Source organism: Pteropus alecto, unplaced genomic scaffold (genome assembly GCF_000325575.1).
Source record: "Pteropus alecto unplaced genomic scaffold, ASM32557v1 scaffold41, whole genome shotgun sequence".
Taxonomy (NCBI): domain Eukaryota; kingdom Metazoa; phylum Chordata; class Mammalia; order Chiroptera; family Pteropodidae; genus Pteropus; species Pteropus alecto.
The window spans coordinates 1,417,392-1,440,124 of NW_006430464.1; the positions used below are offsets into that span (position 1 = coordinate 1,417,392).

Genomic DNA, 22,733 nt, shown 5'->3' on the forward strand with positions numbered 1-22,733 from the left:
GATCCCAGAAGTGAGCCACAGACCAGGAAATAGCTTTAAGGGGTCCGGGAAGTGGACATCGGAATTCCCAGAAGGGGGTGATATGATCCCAGCAGTGGGACCACCAGGATGCAGGAAATGAGCCTCAGGCATCCCAGAGGCAGGTAACTGGGTTCCCGGAAGGAAACAAAGCCGCCGCCTTCCTCACCCAGAAACGGGAGAGATGCCTTTTCCAAGAGCGCAGTCCGGACAGGTAGATCTCCTGCAACACGGGGGCGCTGAGCTCCACTTCGGCCCCGTCCGAAGTCAGCGGGGGTCGGAAACCCACGGCCTGGTGTGCTTCGGCCATGTCACGCTAGACGCGTGGGAGGACAGAGGGTCATCCTCTAGGTCTCTAGCCCCTGCTCCCTCAGACCCAGGAGTCCAGGGCCCCAGCCTCGTCCTCCCGCTGACCCAGGAATACAGGACGCCCGCTTACCCTTCCTAAGCCCCTGAGGGATCTTGAAGATACCGCCCGAGACTCCGGTGTCGGGGGGACCTCTGTGAACACAGGCGGAAGGGATAACTCGAGTTAACCCCTTTTGCGGCTCTGCTGAGAACGTGGTGCGGGGACAGTGCCTCCCCGCAACATAGGACTTTCAAGATTCCGGGCGGTGGAGGCGGAAACCCTTCCAGGGTGAACTGAGAGATCTCGAGAAAAATATTAGCCCCAGACCCATTCGAAACGAACACCTGCCGGACGTTGTTCGTACTGTCCCCTCGATTTCCGCTTCCCATTCCAAGGCGGGGCTGAGGCGCGGGAGGTTGTCTATAAATTCATCCGTTCCGGGGTGGCCCGGCGTCCCCTTCTCCTTCCCCGCACGCCTCAGGGCTGGGGGGGATGGGGGAGGGAGCACCCTACTGCGCATGTCTCGCAGCCAGGGATGCTGAGGCTGTGAGCCGAGGCAAGCGTCGAGGACAAGGGATGCAGAGGCTCGCACGCTCGACCCAAGACACAGGCCCCCAGGCCCCGCAGGAACTCGGGCCCCTCCGGTCCGGTACTTACCACGCTGAGTCAGGAGTCCGCCGATCGAATCCTGGGAACCAAGCCGAAGCACACCTCCCGAACCCCCGATTTAGAGCGCTGGACCCGTCTCTCAGTGGCATATGTCCGAACCCAGAACGACGAGTCCACGACTTGGTCGACGGGCCTCCGGAGCTCCTGCTCGCCCCCCGACTATCCAATTTCTGTCTCGATTACCCCGATCTCTGGCTCGCGTGTGCCTCGCCGGGTATCCAAGTCCCTGGTTTTATCCCCGCCCCCTTCCAATCCGCGCGTTCTATCCCCGCCCCCTTCGAATCCCAGCGTCCAATCCCCTCCCTCCGTCCAATCCCTAGCCCAGTCTCTTTCTACTCCGCCTGATTCTCTACTGTTTGGCCTCCCGCGTTCTACGCAGCATCTCGCCTGCGAACCCCAGGTTCTTGGGCTCCCCACTCCGCTTTGTCTCTCAAGGAGCTCCCTCAGCTTGGAACTCACGGTCTACCTCTGGGTACACGTAAAATCACGCCCGTGGGGAATCACAGCCCTACCATCCAGGGAGGGAGAAGGGCTGTTTTGGGGTCCGGTCGGTACACCAAAACCGCCCACAAAACGTGCAGCTGCAGCGCATTGGATTCAAGTTAGACACTCAGAGGGACTTCCGTGAGGGAAAAGGTTCAAGGATAAAGGAGAATGTGTAGAGACTGGGCTCAGATTGGGAGGCTGAAATGGTCACGAAGAGAATGAACCCTCCTTTCATTCAACTCCGGACGTTAATATCCTTTGCCCATGCTGGCCCCGGTGTGCACCCCCACCCCCGGAACCAGCCCAGTCACAGCCGGAGCTGTGGGGGCGGGGAGGAGGCGATCTCTGGGTGAGCCCACATGGAGTCAGGGAAAAAGAAACTTGCAGTCGTGGCCTTAATATACAGATGGGTAACTGAAGCCAGGGGAGGCCCAGAGACGTGCCAGATGTCACCTAGGGAGCTGGGCCCCGCTATGGCCTCCTTGCCGCAGGCCAGGGTCCCCAAGACGACGCACAGTACTAGGGCCTCTCGTCGCCGCCGCCGCCGCCGGCGCCCATGGCTGTGGGGGTCCTGGGGCTCATGGCCAGCCTTCCCCGAGAGCTCCTTGGTGGAGGCAAAGCTGAGCCAGTAAACAATCTTTGGCAGGCGGCTCATCTGGCAGGTGCCCAGGGAACAGTGGCGCTGGCGGTGCTGGGGGACATAGTGCTCGAGCAGCCTGGGGGAGTGTGGGATACCGGGTTCAAAGGGAAGCCACTCAAGAAATGGGGCCCGGTGGGGTCAGGAGACCCAGATCTCTGAGCCCCGCGGGGTGGCTGGCGTGCTTGGATCTCATCCTCCCATTCTGTCGCGGCGGGAAACCCTGGCGCGAAAAGGGCACACGCCACTCGCGGCCTCGCCCTGTCCCTGCCGCCACCGACCTTTCTAACCTGCCCTCGGAGTCTGGGTCCCCCAAAACGTTGGAGGCCAGGAGCAACAGCAGGAGAGTGTGGGCAGTCATCGCGAGTTGGGTCGGGCAGATGCCCCAAACCCATCTGGTGCAGAGGCCTTTCCCGCGGTGGGATGAGGCTCTCCCAGGGCCTGCCCTCACTTCCCAAGCGGGGAAAACGGGCTCGAGCCTGAGGCCACACCACGCCAGGGCAGGATCAGAACCCGGATGGGTTCCCACCTCCGGCGCTTGACCACGGATACCTGCGCTTGACCACGGATGTCTCCACCCAGGCTACTCACACCGGGATGGTTATAAGCCTCAGGGAGGCGTGACCCGTTGAGGGCGGAGGGAAGAGGGGCGGGGCAGCTGACAAGTGGTGGCTCAGCAGCGGGATTCCAAGAAAGGAGTGTGTGCGTGTGGTGGGGGGAAGCTCTGGGCTCCTGAGTAGCGACGACCTCACCAGTCACCCCAGTCAGGGACTAGCACAGCAGGTGGAGAGGCTCCAGTCAAGGCCAGGGGACTTTCAGAGAGGGAACTGGGCAATGTGGGGCACGTGCAGACAAGAGCCACCACGGGATGGGGAGCAAAGGCAGTCTGAGTATGGGCCCCAGCTTAGCCAGCACCACCCCATCCTGGAGAAGCAGGTGCAGGCAAATGCGAGGTGCCTGCAAGCCTAGGGCTCCAGCTGTACTGCAGCAGGTGTACCAAGGGCTATGGAGAGACATAAATGTGTTCAGTGACCCAGGTCGTGTGGTCTTGGGGGACCAGGGGCCCTGCAGACAAGGCTGTGGCAAAGGGCAGGTGTGTGCAGATGCCAGGCTGGCAGCAGAGGCTGGCCAGCCTCGGGAACCGTGAAGGTTAGCGGGCCTTGGTGTCCATCTCTGTGATGTAGGAAGGCCCCGCTGCTGATGGGATCCCCCCACTGATCCCTAGTCCCAGCTCCAAGACAGGCTGGGGGAGGAAGTGGGTGCATGTCCCCACAAGGACTTCTCCCCAGTGTAAACCCATGACTCAGTTTTCTCAGCTGCAGGGAGCAGGGTAGTAGTTACTGCCAGTCAGCCCTGGCCTGGCCTTGGAGGGTCTGGGACAGGAAAACACAAGCAGAGAGGAACCACGTCTGTTGGGATGGGCAGTTTTCAGGGAAACAAGGGCCAAGCTCTGCTGGGAACCCACACCCACCCTTCCCCCAGCCTGGCGGGCAGCTGGAGCAGAACCATGCCACGGGGACAACAGACAGAGAGCCGAGGGGACAGACCCCGAGAGACGGCTGAGAAGAGATCCTGGGAGAGGGCTAAGGCGCGAGTTGACAACAGAGGTCTGTGGAGAGACTGCAAGAGGCTGGAAAAGGGAACGAGACCCAGTGGACACATGTGAGGACAGAGGCTTGCGGCCATCGGCATCCCAGCCCCTGTGCATGGGACCCCACCGACTTTCCCCCAGGAAGCTGAGCCGTCCCAGCTGAGGATTTATTGGCGTAAATGCAACCATATAAAAACATAAGTTATGAAAAACACAGTCACGATGTGCCCTCCCCCTCCCACCCCCCTTCCCAGACCCAGGCCCCTAAAACTCCCTTCTGAGGGAGAAAGGGGGAGCCCCGAAACCACCTAAGAACGCCACAGCCCCTGGGCCCGTGCAGGGCCGGCTCGGCTGGGGTGGGAGGACCCAGCGCCGCCTCAGCGCATCCGGTAGTCGGTGGAGCAGGACAGCTCGCACAGCTGGCCCTTGAAGTCCAGGTCAATGGTGAAGTCCAGGTCGCGCTGTGGGGAGAGGGTGGACGTGAGGGGGGACCAGCGACAGGGCTGGCAGAGACCCAGAACTGTCCGAGTCAGGAGGAGGCAGAGGGCTGAAGCATGCCTGCGAGGGCTTGGGACGCCATGCCCCACCCCACCTGCAGCTGTCTACACGCGCCCCCCCCGAGACCCAGTGGGTCCTGGTTTTAGCCCATGTCCAGGCTGGACACCCCACACTGGTAGTCCCAACCCCCGCATCTGCCCTGAACCCTACCTCCCAGTGACAGCTCACGTGACACTTGCAAACCCAGCCGGTCCCTTGAGGACAGACCTCAGCTGCCCCACCTCTGGCCTCATGACATTTCCCGACCCGGGACCATTCCCATCAGAAGTTACTTTTTCCTTCTTTTTTAAGTAGGTAACCCCTTTCCCAAGCACACTTCCTCCTCCCGAAAAACTGGACAGCAAAACTTGATGGTCCCGCCCCACTGTCCCCCACTTTCTTCCCTCCCAAGCACACCAGGGCTCCCCACAGAGGCCAGAGGCTCTGGGAAGTCACCGATGACCCATCCTTGAAATTCACCACAAGCTCCCACCTCCCTCCACAGCTGTCTTCATAGTTTGGGGTTTATCAACCTCCGCAACACTGACATTTGGGGTGCACCCCTCTTCATTAGGGGCCATTCTTTATTGTCTTATGTACCCCCCACCCTCTACTCGCTAGATGCCGGTAGCACCCCATCTCCAGTTGTTAACAACCAAAATGTCTCCAGTGGCTAATGTCCGCTAGGGGACAGCCAGCTTGTCCCTGGTTGAGATTCACAGCTTTAATGGGCTCTTATCTCCTTGATTTACAAAGTGGGAACAGCCTTGGGCCCCCGTCTCCACCCAGGCTACCTGAGCACCATCAGCCTCATTAACACTGGCTCGATGGCCCAGACTCCCCTCCCCAGCCACTGGCTACGCTTGGGGCAGCTCTGTCCTGCCAGGTGCCCTGGAGGCGCGGCCTTTGTTCCCTTGCCTGGCTCCCCAGCCTGGGGTAGGAAGCCCAGTGGCTCTCCCTCTGGTCCCCACCCACCTGGCCCCATGCCAGAGTGTCCTGTGTTTAGAACAGGAGCGCCAGGAGGGCAAGGGTTCAGCCTCATCGTGACTGGGTCCCCAGGGCCCCGCTTCCGGCAGGTGCTCAATGAAACTTCCGCAGACAGACCCTGAGAGCCCCCGACAGGCACGGGTGCCCCCCACCCCACCCGCGCCGCCCGCGCCTCACGTTGTTCTTGGCGTTGGGCCGCATGCCGATGGTGCCGAAGATCTCCTCGCCCGTCTTCACCGTCAGGTAGTCCTCCATGTAGAACACGGTCTGCTTCCAGTGCGTGTACGGGGACTCGGGGCCTGGGGCGGAGGCGGCTCAGCAGGGCCAGACCCCCGTCTCCGGCTCCACCCCCGCCCCCCAACCCGGTCTCGCCCGCCCTCTGTCTGGCGCCCCGATGACGGCTTACTGCGGGCGGTCGACCTGCCCGTGAACCCCCACGCCCCCGGCCAGCCCGAGAGGACCTATCTAGGTTTCGTGGGTGGGAAACCGGGTCCTCACCGTCCCCCCGTGCGCCCCCGGCCCCGCCCCCGAGCTCACTGGTGGAGAAGCCCGTCCTCTTGTGGCAGCGGGTGAACTCGATGTTGAAGTAGGCCACCAGCGCGTGCACGTAGTCGTTGCGCTTCACTTGCAGGCAGAAGGGGGAGGTGAAGGTCAGGTCCTCCACCTTCACGGTGTAGATGTCCACCTCCTGCGGGACAGGCCCCGTCAGCCCGCTCGGCAACATCCAGCCCAGTATTCCACCCCGAAGCCCGGGGAAAGGCAGGTTGGACTCCCCGTTCCCTCTCTCCTACGTCCCAACCTCAAAGCCACGGTGTACTCCTAGAACTACTACCCAGGGAGCCGCCCGGTCCACCTCTCCACGGCCGCACCCTTCCCCAGGCCTCCACTGCCTCCTCACTGGGGGCTCCGAGCTTCCGCCCTCTCCCCACGCCCCGCCCCTTCCTTGACACACGGCCAAGGTGAAAATTCTAAAGCAGCATCAGTCAGATCCTGTCCTGCCCCTGCTTAAAACCCTGACAGCTCCCGGAAGCACTCAGGACAAAAGCGGGGTTCTGACGCAGGCTGTGGAGGCTGGACTGGTCCCCGCCAAACTTCCTCCTCCACCAGCTTTTGCCCACCTCACGCATCCCAGCAAGATGTCACATACAGGACATGGGGGCAGAGGGCTTGCTCAGTAAATGCCAGTCATGGTATTCTTTGCTGGTGATAAACTCACTCCTGGCCTCACATTGGGTGTGTCCAGGGGAGTGAGCCCTGCCTGGGGGTCTCAGCTGCCTTCAGTGTGCCCTCTGGGACGTGTGCCCCTGAGACATGGCCACCTCCTGGCTTGCAGAGCTTTTTAACAGGTGAAGTGGCTTCTCCCGGCCTCCAGTATCACCTCTGGTTGACAGGTCGTGTTCCCAGGACCTCAGGCCAGCACTCTGGGCCCTGATGTCTCGCACGATGGGCCCAGTGTTGACCCTTCTTTGGTTCAAACCCTGGGGGCCACCTGGCCACACGCAGCTCCTCACCTTTATGAGGCAGGCATTGGTGACCAGCTGCTTGGGGTCCACCACGTCCACCAGGGGCTCCTTGATGGCCACGTCTTTGATGCAAGACATGTCAAAGCCGTACACGTTCTCCCACCCTGGGGAGGGGCAGAGAGGTGGGTGAGCACGGGCTGGCCCTGGGCAGAGCCCGCCGCGCCCCGCATTCCCGGGGCGCCCGCTCACAGTGGATCTTGTAGTCTTTGTACTGCCGGTCCTCGATGGCCGTCACGTACAGCGTGGCTCGGTCTGGGAAAATGAGGCCATCGGGCGCCTGCGGAGGGGTAGGGCAAAGGCATGGAGGCGGGGCGCCTTGGAGATGCTGCCCCCGAACCTTCCCTGTTAGGTCTCTTTATCCACCCCCTCTGCCCCACCTGGGCTCCTGCACTGGCCGCCCCATCCGCTCCCCACGCTCCACCCTGATCGCCACGGCTATGCCCATATGGCTGCCTGTCCCGAGAGGTAAGGCAAGGTCTCGCAAAGGTCCACGAGGCCCACGAAGACCTGCACAGGCCCCTCCAGGCCTCACCTCCAACTTTCCCTCCTGCGGACCTCCCAGACCCCCATTCCGCTCCAGCTCCCCCGCTGCCCAGCACGCAGTGGGCACACGCGTCCCAGGAGCTCGGCCGTGGCTGAAACCCTCTGCCCGACACGCCCTTCCCCTCGGATCTCATGCGACTGCTTCCCATCCTTCATTCGGTTCTGTCACCTCCCCTGGGAGCTCTGCTCTGAGAACCTGGGACCAGGGCCCCCCAGTCCCTCCCTATCCCTTCACCCTGCTGTGATTTCCTCCCGGCGCTAACTTCCTCCCGACACTGCAGCATCTCCTCGTCGGCGTCTAGCTCCCAAAGCCTGCTACACCCCACCGTGGCTGCGGGCCTTCCGGTACCTGCGCAGTCAACACTGTGTCAAGTCCCCCATGTGGCAATACCTAGCACGGCTTTGGTTTTCTGCCCGGACCCGGACTGATAAGTGCTCAACAAATGGCTGAAAGACCCCAGCCTGTCAGCCGCCTCCCTGCCAGGGCCTCACCAGCCACTTGTCTCGGGCATAGAGAACGGTGTTGAGCATCGACTCATAGAAGAGGCAGTAGCCCATCCACTCGCTGATGATGATGTCCACCTTCTCCACCGGAAGCTCCACCTCCTCCACCTTCCCCTTGATGATGGTCACCACTGTGGGGGCAGACAGGGGCGCATGCCACCAGCCCTGAAGACACCCAAACACCCACCTTCCCTGGGGACCCCACAGGGCAGCCCTTGTCCTCTAGGGAAGGGTTGGATGCTACATTTGGGCAGCTTCGAAGAACTCTGGGTGCTGAAGCCACGCCCTGTTCAGTCGGGCTTAAAATTCGTCACTCTAGATATTCTCGAGCAGCAGCGGCAATTTTACGTGGATTAGGTATTAGGTGACATTCTGGTGTTGCCACTAACAAAATGGTCATGTTTTTAAAATAGCCTTATCTATTAGAGACACACAGCAGAATTTACAGGGGACCCGATATCGCAGTTGGAATTCGCTTCCAACGGACATACCTAAAGCTGAGTAATGGGTGCTTGAGGGGTTCATTACACTAGTCTTTACAGTTCCTAAGTGCTAGAGCCCCGCGTCCGGAAATCCACCGCCTTCCCACATTTTCTGCCTCTCAAAACTTGCAGGGGGAACTCAAAGGCAATTTGGGAACATCGACTCGACCTAACGACACATCTGACCCACGCGGCCCTGCTCTCCTAAATGGACCTCACACATGTACTCGTTCGCATGTAAAATGACGTCATGTGCCGGGGGATGAAAACCTCAGAAGCAGCTCAACGCCTGCCACCGGCAGCCTGGTTGAGAAAGCTGGGGTGTTTGCACGTGGTGGGTCATCAGAGAGAAGAAGATCTTCTCAGCATCCTCTAATGTGCCCGACTACCCAAGAAGCAGATGGAAAATGCAAAGCGGAAAAACTTCCACAGAATGCTAGCTGCGTGTAAGCATAAACATATTTACGTGTGTGTGTGCTTGTAGGTGCAAACTTCGCAGGGAGTGTTGGTTGAACTCGAGAGAAAGATGGCCGAAGCGGATGGCAGACTTCTCATTGTGGGCCCTCAGGGGTCACCACGATGCTATTACTCACTGAGAAATCTAAAGACTGCTTCCTGCCCCGACGTTTAAGACTGAGGTGCAAAGCTTGCAACCTGGACACTGAAATTCCGAGGGGGCGGAACACACCCATGAGGCCGTGGGCACCGAGGTCGGACTCCCTGGCCGTCGCTGTTGTGGGCCGCAGAGCCCACAAAGGAGGAATTGCTGAGATGCATTTGGGGCCCCACCCCTTGCCCAGGGCCCCGGTGAGGCTATGACCACCCACTAAATCCCCACACCCCGTCTTCCTCCCGGGCTCACCATGGTCTAACTTGTTGGCTTTGACGATCTTCACCGCATAGTCAGAGATACTGGAACACTCGATCTGGGGGCCCAGGAAGAAGGAAGGCTGAGACCCCCAGTCCCACCCTCAGTCCCCACTGCCCTCCATCCAGTCTCTGAGCCCCAAAAGGCCCCTCCTTGTCCCAAGGCCCAGGCTGCCCAGGACACTCACCCCGATGACCTTCCGGGCCCCAGCCTTGGCAGCAAACATGCAGAGGATCCCCGTGCCCGAGCCCACGTCCAGCACCACCTTGTCCTTGAAGAGGTGCCGATTGTGAAACATGGAGTTGCGATACGTGAGGGTGCGCACCTCGTCTTTCAGCATCTCCTGGGGGGCGGGAGGGTGCAAAGGTACCGTGAGGGCGGCCTGCACGCCTAGCGGGAAAACAGGGTGCACTGGCCTCCGACACCCTGACGTTTTGGAGGGCGAGTGCTCAGCCTTCTCGCCCCCGCTTGCTTAATCCCCTTGGAACAAGTTATGCCCCTTCCGTGTACCTCAGTTTCCGTGTTTGTAAAATCAAACACGGATGGACTAAACTCCCACCTTCACCAGATTCTACTATTGCCTCCTAAGTCCCAGTGAGCCTCGGCTTTAAAAAGTCCTCAGTAACTTAATGCCACTGACCTGTACACTTAAAAATCGTAAGTTTTGTTATGCAAAAATTGTAAATTTACGAAAAAAGAGGCATCGGCTGAAAAAAAAAAAAAAAGAAAGAAAAAAATCCTCGAAAGGCAAAAATCGTAAATTTAAGAAAAAAGAGGCATCCACTGGAAAAAAAAAAAAAAGAAAGAAAGAAAAAAAATCCTCCGAACCCCATCCCAGCTGCTTTCTGGGATCTCCGCCTCCAGTCCTTAGGAGTTGAGAAACCATCTGCACACCAGGCACGAGCAACTGGGAGACGATCCCACCGCCGGCCACTAGAGGGCGGCAGAGACCGGCTGGCCTTGACCTCCAGCTGCAGTCTGAGCCACGCATGCGCGCTCCCACCCTTGCCTCCCAAGAGCTTCCCGTAGAGTACCAGGCTAACCTCAGTCTCCAAGGCAACGGGTAGACGAGGCGACCCCCGGGGTGAGCGCCTCGCATGCGCAGAGAAGCGGCCCGCTGCCAGGAAAGGCAGTGCGCACGCGTGGGAAATTAAGTTGCAGCCCTCCCAAACACGAACCCCTCAAGATTTAGCAGCCGTAGGAGCTGTCCACACTCACCTCGTGGATCCCGAAGTGAGCGTAGGAGTCAAAGTAGTAATCTTTGGACGTCATGTCCTCAGCGTTGGGCTTCTCGCTGCTTTCTGCCTGGCCACAGGAGACCTGGGAGGGAGCGGATGGGAGCATGGGTCAAATCTGGGGGCTCCCTAGGGCCTCTTAAGCCTCCAGATCCCTATTTCTCCCTGGAGTAACCCCCCAAAATCGTACCATGGCAACCTTACAGCCCCCACCTGCCATCTTGCCTCCCCCAGAACCCCAAAACCTAAAATCCCATTTTCCTTTTGCAGGACCCCCCCAGAGCACCATCCAGGGGAGCACCCCGATACCTCAGCCACGCCTACCATCTCTCCAGTCTCTCTGCCCCCGTCTCTAGCTCAGCCCACAGCTGGGGAAGGGAGGGGAAGACAGAACTGGGGCAGACACAGGGAAGGGCAGAGGGGGGCTGGAAATGGAGTTAAGGAAGCAGCCATAATATTGGGGGAGGCCAGATGGGGGCCACAAACCTGGAGGGAGTTTGTACTAAGTGTTTCGGGGGCACGGAGTAAACTGGTTTGAAGCAAGAGGGATCAAGGTTAGACCGCTAGAAAGGGCCTGACGTGTGGCAAGATAGCTTAATGTGGGAAAGTGTCTCACAAAAGGATATTTACTTCTTCAAGAGGCGGCTGGAGGCTCATCCCATTAGCCAAGGTGGCTACAAAATTCTAGGAGAGAGTAACAGGGAGAAAGGATTAGCTACTGGGAGTGGCTAGGGGCAGGCCAGGCCAGGCCAGGGGACCCTGGCCCTCGGGGAAAGGGAGATGTTTTCTACAGTTTTCCTTTTCCTTGGTGGAGAGTGATGGCAGAGGGAGCAAGTGATGAGGTGGGGTTGTTTCCAAAAGGGATGGGACAGTGGGGAGAGAAGAGAGGGGGTTCTGTCTCAGCTGTGGCTGGAGAGATGGCGGACCGCTCCCATGTTGCCCCTTTCTGGCCAGACACCTGACCATACGCACCTCCCCCACCCAGCCCAGAGAGACTGGCACCCGCTGGGCACACGGGCACTGCCAGCTGTCGCTCCCCCTCATCATCTAATCCCCCCAGATTAGGTGACGCTTCCTGACACACACCCCCATGCTGGGATGCCAGGAGTAGCTGGAGGAGGGGGGCTGGCAGGGTGTGCCCACTGGGCATCTGCCACTTCTGCAGACCAATCTCTCGTCTGAGAGGATTCCAGAAAGGAGGTGTGGCACACAGGCACCCCACCGGAGCTGGCACCCTGACCCCTAGCTCCGGCCTTGGGCTCAGGAAGCTCCAAATAAAACCAGCTGGAGACAATCTCCTTGCTCATTACGCTCTTGCTGAGACAGAGCCCCTGGGAAGAGGCCAGGCTCTGAGCCCTGGAGTCCCTGTCTCCCCATGCAGACACCCATCTCATGCCCGGAAGGCCCCCGGTGTGGGGCCAGGTCCTCAGACAACCTCTGGGAAAAATACTTCCTCTACCCACACAGGGCCTGGTCTAGGACAGAGCCCAGGGGGATGGGAGTCATTGGAGTGACCCTGGGGAGCTGACCTCCACTCCACAAAAGGGAAGGGGTGGGAGTACCCAGGCCCCGTCACATTACATCTCTTCCCAGATGTGGCCACCCTCCAGGCTCCAAGTGTGAAGTCAGGGACATGACCCACGGGGCTGCAAGCCCCACCGCATTCTCCCAAGCCAGTGAGAATGCCTACAAAGAAGGGCAAGGGGATTTCCCACGGGGGCCCATTTCTCAATACCACCGACACTACCGCAGACAAGGCCCAACGGGCTCGAAACAGCAGCCCCAACCTAGCGCACATGGCTGCACAAGAACCACACTCTCGGGAAACCGTTTCAGGGATAAAGGTTCGGCACCCTCAAACGGGCCTTCAGGAAGGGGGAGGTCACCTCCCACCTTCACAAACGCCCGGGTGAAAGGTTTCATCACAGCCCCTTCCCAGCAAAAGGGCTCCCCCCACCTCCCGCCACGCTTAGCCGAGGTCGGGGCGGGGGGGTGGGTTCCAACGGGACGGTGGGCTTTGAGACACGCCCCATGAAAAAGATGTCCCTCCCACACACCCAGAAATGGCCACAAGGGGGTGCGCGGCGCCTTATCGAGAAGAATCTCCTTCAAGCTAGAGGCCCCACCACCACCCAGAGGGAGGTCACAGGGGCAATACCCCAAACCCCCGTTCCCAAAGCCCAGGGCGGGGGAGAATCTAAGAACAAGAAACGGCAGAAGGCGGGGGAGTGGGGTGGGATGAGGACCGAAGGGAACAAATTCATCTTCCTCCAATCTCAACCCAAAAGTGCATGAAACCTGGACCGATGCCTAAGCAGATGCCCCTGTCCCCAGAAGGGGCTTTTATTAGGACTGAGATACACCGCCCCACGCAACACACTCTACTTCGCGGAGGTTCCCAAATAAGTCCCACCCGGAGGTGTACGTCGCCATCCCCTGGGAGGAAGGCTGGGGGCCTCCGAAGGAGGGTCGGAGTCTCCTCCCCGCCCCCCCGGCGCGCCCCTCCCCCGGTCGGGGGCGGGGCCTTTGTCCCGCACGTGGAGCCCGCCAGGCCACCGGGCACGGCACACCCCCTCCCCACCCACCGCGCCCCAGCCACGTGGGGGCCAGGCCGGAAGCGCCCCCAGCCCTCCTCCACGTGGGAGGGGGCACGAGCTCATCGGCTCAGCGGGATACCGCAAGCCCCCGAAGGCAGAGAATCCGCACATCAAACGGTATCCCCGGATCTGGAGCATGCGGCCTCCCCTCGGTATGGCTGGCGGTCTTTAGCCCCAATCCGGCGACTCGGAGCCCCTTCCCCACGACGGAGCCATAAAACACCGACCCTCAAACCGACCCCCTCCCCCAGCGGCGTTCCAGACGCTCACCTCCATGATGCAGTTCGCGGCCTCGGCTGCCGCCATCTTCACCCGCACCTACTCCTCCAGCCGCCGAGACCCCCCCTTCCCCGCACTCCCCCGGGACCGCCTTATACCGGAGGGTCCACGGCCCGCCCTCCGCGACCGTGCCAGGAGATCTTATTGGCAACGGAGGCGGCCCGTCTGGGAATACCGTTTAGCAATTGGGCCAATTGGACGCCCATCAAAGCCCAGGGACCCGCCCAGTCCAGCGTGCGGAGCCCCGCCCCCTTAAGTCGACAGGGATGGGAAAGACTGCCCGTCCATCGCAAGAACTGTGACTGGTGATTGGGCAAAGTCCAGCAGGAGTTCCCGCCCCTTCACCCCAGCACCTCCTCAAAGCTTCCCGGCAGTCCCCGCGCTAGCGGACATTTTGAAATAGATCTGTCCATCACCAAAACGACCCGCCCCTTGACAGCCGCTACTGGTTTAGCCGGAATGTGACGTCACGAAGCCTTCGGCGAGCCTTCTCCAAGTTGCTGGTCTCAAGAACACCGCGATTGGCCCACGAGAAGGGCGGAAGCAGGCCTCTAGGCGCCAGCGATTGGCAAAAGTAGCTGTAACTCATTGTCCTGTCGGGTGGATTCTCCCAGCCCGAGGGGCGTCCAGGGGGAACAAGGGGGGGATTGTTCTCGTTTACCTGAAGGAAAAACTGAAGCAACGACAGGCTCAAAGAGAGGGTGGGCTTGCCCGGGGGTCCCCGAACCCAGTCGGGAAGAGGACTCAGGTGACAAGGAGTTTAAACTGTAGCCCTCTACTTAACTGTTGCAAGTTTTCGAAACCCAGAGACCACTCAAACCGCTTGGCCTTTGCCAAGTCCAGCCCACCCACCTCCAGAAACACCTCCTTTGTCTGCCGACTCCTGGACGTCAGCTCGGGCACTGCTCAGGCACCACCTCGTCCACGGAGCTTTCCTCGATCTGCAGAAAACGTTACCAATTGAATGAAGATGAATACAACTGGTAGAATATACCCATCGCCCTCAGAAAGTTCCTTCATGACCCCTTCCAGTGAACACCTCTCTCATCCAACCCCTGAAGCAATCACTTTGTTTTCTGTCACTATCGTGTAGCTTTTCCCTTGCTAGTTTCCTATGAATGGAATTATACAGCATGTGCTCTCGTGTGTCGATCTTTCGCTCAGCACAATGCTTGAGATTCTTCCAAGTTGTTGCATATAACGGTTTGCAATGCTTTTTATTGCTGATGGGTATTTCACTGTATAGATGTATCAGTTTATCCGTTTTCCTGTTGATAGACATGTTTCCAGGACGAGGCTATTACGAATAACGTGGCTATGAACTTTCACGTACAAGTCTTTCTACCCACGGACACTTTCATTTCTCTTGGATAAACCTAGGAGCAGATGTCTGGGTCATATGCTAGATGTATGTTTCGCTTTAGAAGAAATTGCCAGAAAGTTTTCCAGTGTGTTCCACCACTTTGCATTCCCATCAATGATGCATGAACAGTTCTAGTTGCTCGACATCCTGGCCATCACTTGCTAAGATGTCTTTAGTTTCACCAGTTTGGTGAGTATGAAGAGCTATGTCATGGTTGTCATTTGCCTTGCTCTGACCACTAATGTTGACCATCTCTTCATGTACTTATTGGCCATTTGTATATCTTCTTTTATCAGGTGTGTGGGTCAAGTCTTTTGCCTATTTTTACAAACGATGTTGTTTTCTTATTCACAAATAGTAAATGTTCTTTATAGATTCTGGATACAGGTCTTTGTCAGTTATAGCTACCTTGAATATTTTCTCCCAATCCATGATCTATCTTTTCATTTTCTTAATGTTGTCTTTTTAAGAGCAGAAACTTAAAAATTGGATGAAGTCCGATTAAATATCAGAGCCCGTATCTGTATGTTATCCAACATACAGCCCCTACGCTGTATGTTGTATGGGTTTTAAAACAGTTTTTTGTTCGTTTTGTTTTCGTTTTTGCTGTTTTCCCAAACGTTTCAGCAAGGTTTTTTTATTCCTTTTTTTTTTTTATGCCCAAGAACTATATTTTGACCTGATCAATTCAATTACTTTTCCTCCGTACTGCTACTAAGAACAAAAACTATCTTGAAAAAATATAACAAACAATTTCTGCAACACTAGGGAAGAACCTAATGTCACTGAAAAGGAGATGGCACTGGACAGGGGATACATGGGTATCGAGTTCAGGGGAGAAGTCTGAGCTGGAGTCAGAAATGGGGGAGTCGTCAGCATCAAATTCTGCATTTCCCAAGTGGCAGACACTCACCACATAGGGCGACTGAGTCATGGGCCGTGGCAAGTCTGAACTAAGATGTGTTGTGAGCGTAAAACATACGCTGGATTTTGAAGACTTCACATAAAAAGAATCAGTAACATCTCATTAATATTTTTAATATTGAACACATGTTGTCTACGGCCATGCCACCCTGAACAAGCCCGATCCTGTCTGATCTCGGAAGCTAAGCAGGGTCGGGCCTGGTTAGTACTTGGATGGGAGACCACCTAGGAAGACCAGGTGCCGTAGGCATTAAAAAATAAATAAAAATTGAACACACGTTGAAATGATTCTATTTTGGATAAATGGGGCTAATAAAAGATTATTATTAAAATTAACTGACATATTTCTTTCTACTTTGCTTTAACGGGGCAACTAGTGCATTCTAAATACCATACATGGTTCATATATCCTATTTCTGTTGGCTGGTGTTACATTAGGTCACAAGCCACAGAACGGACAAGATCACTAAGGAGTTGGCATGACTCGCACTGTGATTGGAAGCACGCAACTTGAAACTAATTTAAATAAATAAATTTTTAAAATTTAAAACAGTTTTAAAAAGCGGCACACAGAAATCTAGCCCTTGTTCTTGACTTAGATCAAAGTGAAATGAGCTAGGATGGTAGAAAATTAATCTCTCACTACACTGGAACTTGGTCCTTCTTTCAATTAAGAATTTGGCAGCACATCAAAGATCCTAGGATTAGCTTCTGTGGTCTGGTCCCCAACATAAGTCACAGATGCTTGCATGTCACATGATGGTTTCTACAGACAGGCACATGGTAGGCAGAATTCTAAGGTGGCCCTTACGATTTTGGCCCCCCTAGTGTTATATACCAAACAGTGCATTGGGTTATATGACAAAGGAGATGAATATCACACCCTTGATTAAGTTACCTTATGTGGCAAGGGTGAATTGATTTTGCAGATATCATTAAGGCCCCTATCATTTAACTTTAAAATAAATCAGAAGGGAGATTTTTCTATCTGGGCCTGATTTAATCAGATGGGAGCCCCCTTTAAAGGAACTGAGGTCTTCTCAAAGGCCACAGTGACTCCCCTGCTGGCCCACCACCGTGAGTCCCATGGGTACGAGGACAGGAATTCTGCCGACAAACTCAAGAGCTGGAAGCTGAGAGCCTGACTGCACTCTGAACGGAGCACCCCGCTAAGCTGCGCCCACATCTCTGCTCCACAGAAACCGTGGTTAATAAATGTGCATCGCGAGCCGCTACAATGGTGTGATTTGTTACCCAGCGAAACGGCAAGAACTAATACATCTGAGAGAGTCCTTCCTGCTCTGCTTAGAAATGTGGACATTAGACCCATTCTAGGTCTTTCTACTGTTAATGTAGAGGCACACCTATTACTATGCCACTCATTTTTTATATTCATGTTCAAAACCTTATTTCAACATACAGTCAGTTCTTATTAATCTTGGTAGCTATGTTCTCTAAGGTCACTGCACACACTGACCTAGCAAATACTGAGCCATTGTTCCTGGTGAAATAAGGGCTCAGGTTTCTGTGAGTCTCGTTACAACACTTTTGTCAACCCATCGATACATCACCTTATTTTGTGTGTTTCTGTTTAAAGGCACCTTATTTAATATACATTGTTGAATCACGTGCAATGGAGTCACAGCCAAGAGCACAATAACTCATGCCTGAATGAAGCTTATCCAACCGGGAAACAAGACAGCCTTCCTGCACTTAGGGACAGTGGACAGCAATTTGGTGCTATGCTCAAGGCCTTTCCAACAGCAAAATCGCTACGAAAAGCACAGAAAGCAGAAAAATAGAGCGCTAAATAGACTGTGGACAGGACACGTTGACGGTATGAGAGCCAAAGCGAGAAGGCACAGTGCCACCGTCTTGGTCAACCTCAGCCGAGAAGTCGCGCATCGGGTGAGTCCAATCTTTTGCTGCTCTGCCCACATGCATGGCCACGAGGACCACGAAAATTCCGTGGGTAATAATCTGGGGATTACCCAGAAATTTTGGTGCATGTGCAAATTTGCCAATCCGGAACCTGCGTATAACGAAGACCAGCTGTAATTGGTTTCCCTCGTAATCCTGTACGTTTCATCGTGTGTATTTACAAACATAACTCTGCGAAAGGGGCTATCGCCTTAAAAGGTGACGCGCCCCAAGTCTACAGGTAGATGAGGAGGAAGCAGCAAGAAAGGTTCAGAAGGAGCAGTGGGAGCAGATAAAGGAGAAGAGAGTTGTGTGCTGGATGCCCCAAGAAGGAAGATTATAGCTTTCTTCTAGAATCAGCCGGAAAGTCTCTGTAAACATCAACACAGGGTTAGCTGGAAGAATTAAACCATGCAATAAAAAGGGAAAATATAATTAGCTGGAATCATATTTACAGATATCCTTAAATATGCTGTATGTTCAGGTGACAAGGACTCATCAGTGCTCCAAATCGATGCTTCTAGAATGAACTGGCTCTTTCCTCAATTTATAAATTGGAGAGATCTTTTAATCACACTTCTCCTACTTAGAACATTAGTTCCCAAGTTAAAGTACAAACAACTAAACACTTGAAAAAGTTTTTAATATAAAAGTGTTTAAACAATTGTTTTTTTGGCAAAACCAGGGAGGGTGGCCACCACCCCACAGCCCTGAGTAGAATGGGAAGGCTTGGGAGGCACACGAAAAGCTCGAGGACCTGAGTTCCAGTCTCATAGCACCTTCTGAGAAGGATGTCAGTCCAGGGGCAAGTTCAAGTCCACGGGTGAAGAGGCCAGGATGCCCTCCTGGAGGAATAAGTGGCAGAGCGTCATGAGTGGAGGCATCTTCCAATTACAGCTGCACCCACGGCAGCCCAGTGAGAGCAGGGACGGGGCATGCAAAGTACCAGAGAGGGGAGACAGAGACCCGGGGGTGGGCGGGGACAGAGTCCCAGCAAGAGGGAGGTGGAGAGCTGGGGTTTAAGAGCCCTGGCTTCATGTCAAAGAGCTGATTCTAATCCCCTGCACAAGAAACGTTCCCTCTCTGCCTCCATAAAACTGGCATCATAACCAAATCCCATAGGTTGCTGTGGGCTTAAATGAGATCATCCCGCTGAAGTCCTTGGCGAGCTCCCCGCCAAGCGTACCTGTTATCAGTCCTTCAATGAAATAATCTCACAATTCGACAAGCTTCTGGGCTGAACTCCAGGTTCTTTCATCCGCTGTGACCTCAACACCTTGCTGTGAGGTCTAAAGGGTCTCTCTTGCTTAACTTGACCACCTGCAATCATCTCTGACTCTTCCGCAAACCAGCATTCCCGCCCCTGCCCTGCACCCAGATCTTCTCCATCTCAGGGGACATCGGATGTAGCCCCGCAGTTGCCCAGGCCAGCATCCTCGACTTCTGTCTGCCACTCAGACCTCGCATGCACTCCATTAGCAAAATCTGTCATCTCTACCTCCGAATGAAATCCAGAATCCTCCAGTACCCCCACACTGGTCTGAGCCTCCCTCATCTCCAGGCTGGACTCGTGGTCACACCCTCCCAACTCTCTACTCCGCCCTCTCGCCCTACAGTGTTCCCCAGGCCGCCGCCAGAGGGCGCGTTAACACCTAAGTCTCCTCTTGCCCCTCACCTGCTCAGAGCCCTCTAGGGATTCTGGGCTTACTCAAAGTCCCAGCATGACCTCTTGCTCTCGCTATCACCTCTCCCCCTTGCTCACCCCGCCCCAGCCCTAACGGCCCCTCCTCCTCCCCGCTCCTCAAACTCACCTGGCCAGACCCTGCCACTCTGTGAAGCAGTGGTTACATTCTGAGGGCCTGGCAGGTGTCTTTCTCTGACTGCATCCCCAAGCAACGAGGCAAGCGAGTGATGGTGCCCACTGGGCGGGGACAGACAGGTGCTCAGGGAGATGGGGCAGCTGCCAAGGTCGCACAGCCAGCACACGGGAGCCCAGTCCAGCTCTGAGCCTGGCACTGGGCTGAACGCAGTGAGCAAGCAAGGTAAGACTCCTTGGCCTTTTGAAGCTGATGTGTCAGGAGCGGAATAAGGAAAAGAAAATAAGTAAAAGCAGTCATTTCTACCATCTGTTTGAAGGTGCGGAGCGCTGCAGAAAGGAATAAAGCAGCGAAAATGGAAGGGGAGTGGGTGGGGAGGTGCGGAGGTGGCTGCGGTTCTAAGTGGGGGCGGGGAAGACCTCACTGGGGGGAGTACCCGAGCAGAGCAGGGGAGCATTAGAGGTGAGGCAGGGGACTCCGGGGGAGGGCATCCCGCCAGGCAGCGTTGCCCAGGCAGACAGCCACTGGATAATACACAGCCGAATGCCCGCAGAGCACTAAGTACTTGCAAGGATGATCCCATTTAATCCTCACAATAACCCACTGATCATCGTGGTGCCTGGTGTACAGTAGGTGCTCAGTACCTAGGGAACAGGTGAATGAATGGTGGGGCTGGAGAACACCTGTGACGTCTTAAGGGAACTGAAGAACACCCCCCCACACACACACACACATGCACAGTTACGATTAAGTAAAGAGGGGCCCAGACAGGCTCTGGTGGCTCACCCAGCCCCCGTGGGCCCGGATCCAGGGCGTGAAGCTGTGCACGTGCTCCACGCTGAGTCCGGCTAGGGTGCCCCCCAGCCGGGCCACGCGTCTGCTCAGCTCCATGGCCAGGGCCAGGCGGGCCAGGGGCTCCGGGGAGGGCGGCGGGGGCCCGGGGCACGGCAACGACGGGCGTGCGCGGCTGGGGCGAGGGCTGTGCTCCCGGCTGGAGAACAGCTCCACCAGGCGGGCGAAGGAGCCGGCCGACAGGCGCGCCAGCTGGCGGCGGAGGGCAGGGTCCGAGGCCAGCTGTGAGGTGGGGAGGGGAAGAAGCCGGGTCCGCCTCAGAAGAGGAGGCTTGAAGGCGTGGCTTTCTGGGTCAAGGGAGTTCTAGAGACTAACTCTAAGCCACACCCCTATCCATCACATCAGCCAATCATAACCCAGGTTGGTCCCTGCCTAACTACTCCCAGGAGTGGGGAGGCCTAGAACCCGAGAAGCTAAGCCACGCCCTGCGGAGGCCTCCACAGCCAATGAGGGACGAGCCTTTAAGTTCTAGAACGTTAATCTAGCCACACCCCACGCACGGTTCCCTGACAGCCCCGGAGGCCAGGCCAGTGTCTATGACAACCTCGCCTTCCACCATACAATTAATATTACAGGACCATACACTTTGCCAAGTTCCTGAACCTATCGTATTCCAGGACAGAGGCACACACCACACCTCCGCGGTCCACTGCCCCCACATTCTCCTCCGTGCGCCTAGAGTCAAACAGGGCTTCAGATTACACAGCCTTCTCCAAAGCACCCCCGCCCCGCGACCGCCACATATTCCCTTCTGTCCTCGACTGGTCCCAATTTCTTTCCTAGGTCATGGTGATGGCCACACTCCCTGCCTTAAACCAGGCCCCTTGAACGAGTGACGAAAGCCTCTCATTTAAAGTACTGCCATGCCCTGGCATACCTGTCACTCAACCCTTTATGCAAGCCCTGTCCCACCCTTGCCCCACCTGACCATCCAATGAGAATGCAGATCCAGCTTCCGATGCCAGTGCCCAACCAGCCAGCAGTTCCTATCTTAGTTAAGGGATGGAGCAGACCGACCATCACCTTCTGGTTGATGTCTTCTGCCTCCTCCTCCAGCAAGGCCACCAGCCTCCGCAGCAGGGCTTCCTTCTCTGTGGGTGGGGGACCTTGTAACTCTGGGGGACAGAAGAGAATTTGGCTGAGTGCAGAACCCTGGGGACCCTTCTACCTTCACCCTTCTCTGGGGCCCCTCGGCACCTCACCTGGGCTAGGTGGGGATCGCAGTTGCTCCTGAACCAGCTGTTCCAGCCGCTGGGCCACCAGGGCATAGAAGTCTGGAGTAGCTGGGCCTGGGGTGAAAAGAGCCAGTGTCAGGTCTCCGGGACATCAGGAAGTTATGGGTCTCTCCTCCCAACCACCTCGCCAGGTAGCAACAACGATTTCCGTGTCATGACGGGGACAAGTAAGGCCCGGGGAGCACACTTGGCAAAAGACCCTTGTACTTTTTCCACTTTATCGTGTCCCCTGAACTGGACTTAGAATGTTAGAGCTGAACGGGACCTTGAAGGTTATCCCATCCGAGGAAGGCGAACACGTAGCAGTCCACCTCGCCCATTTCCGGAATCATCGACCGATCACAGAATTCTCCTCTCCAGCTCGGCAGTCCTTTGCAAACTAGCACTTCCCAGTAGCCATGACTAGTCTATCCAGGCTCACATATGAGAGGAAAGCTGTGGGTCACTCTTGATCAAGTCCAATGACTCCCACCCCTGCCTCCCCCATGCCTGTTTTGTCATTGGAGAAACTGTAGGCGCACGGGAAGAAAAGGATTTACTGAGTCATGTAATCAAATGACCAGGGAGTTGTGATTGAAAGCCAGGTCTCCTATCTCCCTCTTGGGGGTACTGGTGGGTACAAAAATCTGACGGGCAGATAAGGAGAGAGATAACAAATAGAAAGGGACCAACAACCCTCTGGAAGCCGGCTCACAAAATGGACAGACAGCAATTTAACTGGGATTGGCGGGGGCGGGGGGATAGAATGGTGAGGGGAAGTGCTGAAGATGCCACACAGCTACCTACCCCCTTAGCTGAGTGAACCTGAACGAGGTCCTTATCCTGTCTGTACTTTAGGAACCAAAGCTCCTGGCCCTGCCAGCTCACCAGTCATCTAGGAAAATCTCTTACCAGGCTCTGAACCATAGCAGGGCTGGAGGGGCAGGGAGCAAGGCCGGGGGGACTCGGGGGGAACAGCTCCTTGCCCCAGGGAGCAGGGAAGACATCTGCGAAGGCGGCTCAGGAAGTCTGTCGGCTCCTCCTGGGCAGGGTTCCTGGGGAAGGGGAACTCAGAGTGACCGCAGAAATCTCCTGCAAGCAGTCCCTTTTTTCTCCCACTGAGGACCTCTCCCTGCAACCCCAGGGACAAGAAACAGAGCCAGATAGGACGAGAGGGGAAAGGAGAAAGACTGAGACCAGGAGCAAGTGTTGGAGAGCCCACCCCACAGGCAGGCCCCCGAGGGCTGAGGGCACCTCCTCCTACCTGGGTGGGATCGGAATGGGGGACCTGGCAGTGTCGCCCCGACTAAGGAAGGCAGCTAGGACCTTCAGCGTGTC

At 56.4% G+C, this 22,733-nt stretch overlaps 4 protein-coding genes and 1 non-coding gene across 9 annotated transcripts in view; 1 reads left to right on the plus strand and 4 right to left on the minus strand.

Moving 5' to 3' along the window:
• Window positions 1-1,260, minus strand: part of CPT1C (carnitine palmitoyltransferase 1C) — a 15,919-nt gene extending 14,659 nt beyond the window's left edge. For 2 of the 3 annotated variants that reach the window (XM_015592651.2, XM_006905018.3), the window contains exons 1-3: window positions 1,025-1,260; window positions 458-519; window positions 188-334 (exon numbers count right to left, since the gene is read on the minus strand). In XM_015592651.2, the coding sequence (XP_015448137.1) occupies window positions 188-328 (141 nt within the window). In that variant the 5' untranslated portion in view covers window positions 329-334; window positions 458-519; window positions 1,025-1,260. The remainder of the gene's footprint in view (window positions 1-187; window positions 335-457; window positions 520-1,024) is intronic. The other variant, XM_025048291.1, reaches the window with a different exon arrangement.
• Window positions 1,261-1,352: 92 nt separating this feature from the next.
• On the minus strand, window positions 1,353-2,703 carry ADM5 (adrenomedullin 5 (putative)). The gene is given in 3 exon segments (XM_025048925.1): window positions 1,353-2,139; window positions 2,142-2,273; window positions 2,275-2,703. Coding segments are annotated over 3 exon segments (546 nt in total). The 5' UTR covers window positions 2,521-2,703; the 3' UTR covers window positions 1,353-1,971.
• Window positions 2,704-3,903: 1,200 nt separating this feature from the next.
• On the minus strand, window positions 3,904-13,451 carry PRMT1 (protein arginine methyltransferase 1). Of its 3 annotated transcripts, XM_006905020.3 has the most exons (11): window positions 13,297-13,451; window positions 11,060-11,113; window positions 10,413-10,514; window positions 9,382-9,537; window positions 9,189-9,252; window positions 7,833-7,975; window positions 6,987-7,074; window positions 6,786-6,901; window positions 5,812-5,962; window positions 5,452-5,573; window positions 3,904-4,211 (listed from the first exon to the last, which is right to left on the minus strand). In XM_006905020.3, the coding sequence occupies exons 1-11, from the start codon at window positions 13,330-13,332 to the stop codon at window positions 4,128-4,130; spliced, it is 1,116 nt and encodes a 371-aa protein (XP_006905082.1). In that variant the 5' UTR covers window positions 13,333-13,451; the 3' UTR covers window positions 3,904-4,127. The 3 variants fall into 3 exon arrangements, with proteins under 3 accessions (XP_006905082.1, XP_006905083.1, XP_015447994.1); XM_006905021.3 differs by lacking the exon at window positions 11,060-11,113; XM_015592508.2 differs by lacking the exons at window positions 11,060-11,113; window positions 13,297-13,451 and adding an exon at window positions 10,754-10,773.
• Window positions 13,452-15,723: 2,272 nt separating this feature from the next.
• On the plus strand, window positions 15,724-15,842 carry LOC112482158. Its single transcript, XR_003047214.1, has one exon. It is a non-coding gene; the product is annotated as a 5S ribosomal RNA (ribosomal RNA).
• Window positions 15,843-18,136: 2,294 nt separating this feature from the next.
• Window positions 18,137-22,733, minus strand: part of BCL2L12 (BCL2 like 12) — a gene marked incomplete at its 5' end in the record, with an annotated part of 5,572 nt that continues 975 nt past the window's right edge. Inside the window, 5 exons of the mRNA XM_025048319.1 lie at window positions 18,137-18,357; window positions 20,116-20,403; window positions 21,205-21,296; window positions 21,384-21,470; window positions 22,308-22,450. Coding sequence (XP_024904087.1) covers window positions 18,307-18,357; window positions 20,116-20,403; window positions 21,205-21,296; window positions 21,384-21,470; window positions 22,308-22,450 — 661 coding nt within the window. The remainder of the gene's footprint in view (window positions 18,358-20,115; window positions 20,404-21,204; window positions 21,297-21,383; window positions 21,471-22,307; window positions 22,451-22,733) is intronic.

Excerpts from the sequence above, each read along its gene's own strand:
- PRMT1 (XM_006905020.3), bottom strand. The coding sequence starts at position 13,332 with ATGGCGGCAGCCGAGGCCGCGAACTGCATCATGGAG. Across the intron at positions 10,515-11,059 it reads TCCAGCCGCCTCTTGAAGAA|GTCTCCTGTGGCCAGGCAGA; the intron begins GTAAATATCCTT and ends GCTCCCTCCCAG. Across the intron at positions 6,902-6,986 it reads CAAAGACTACAAGATCCACT|GGTGGGAGAACGTGTACGGC; the intron begins GTGAGCGGGCGC and ends GCCCCTCCCCAG.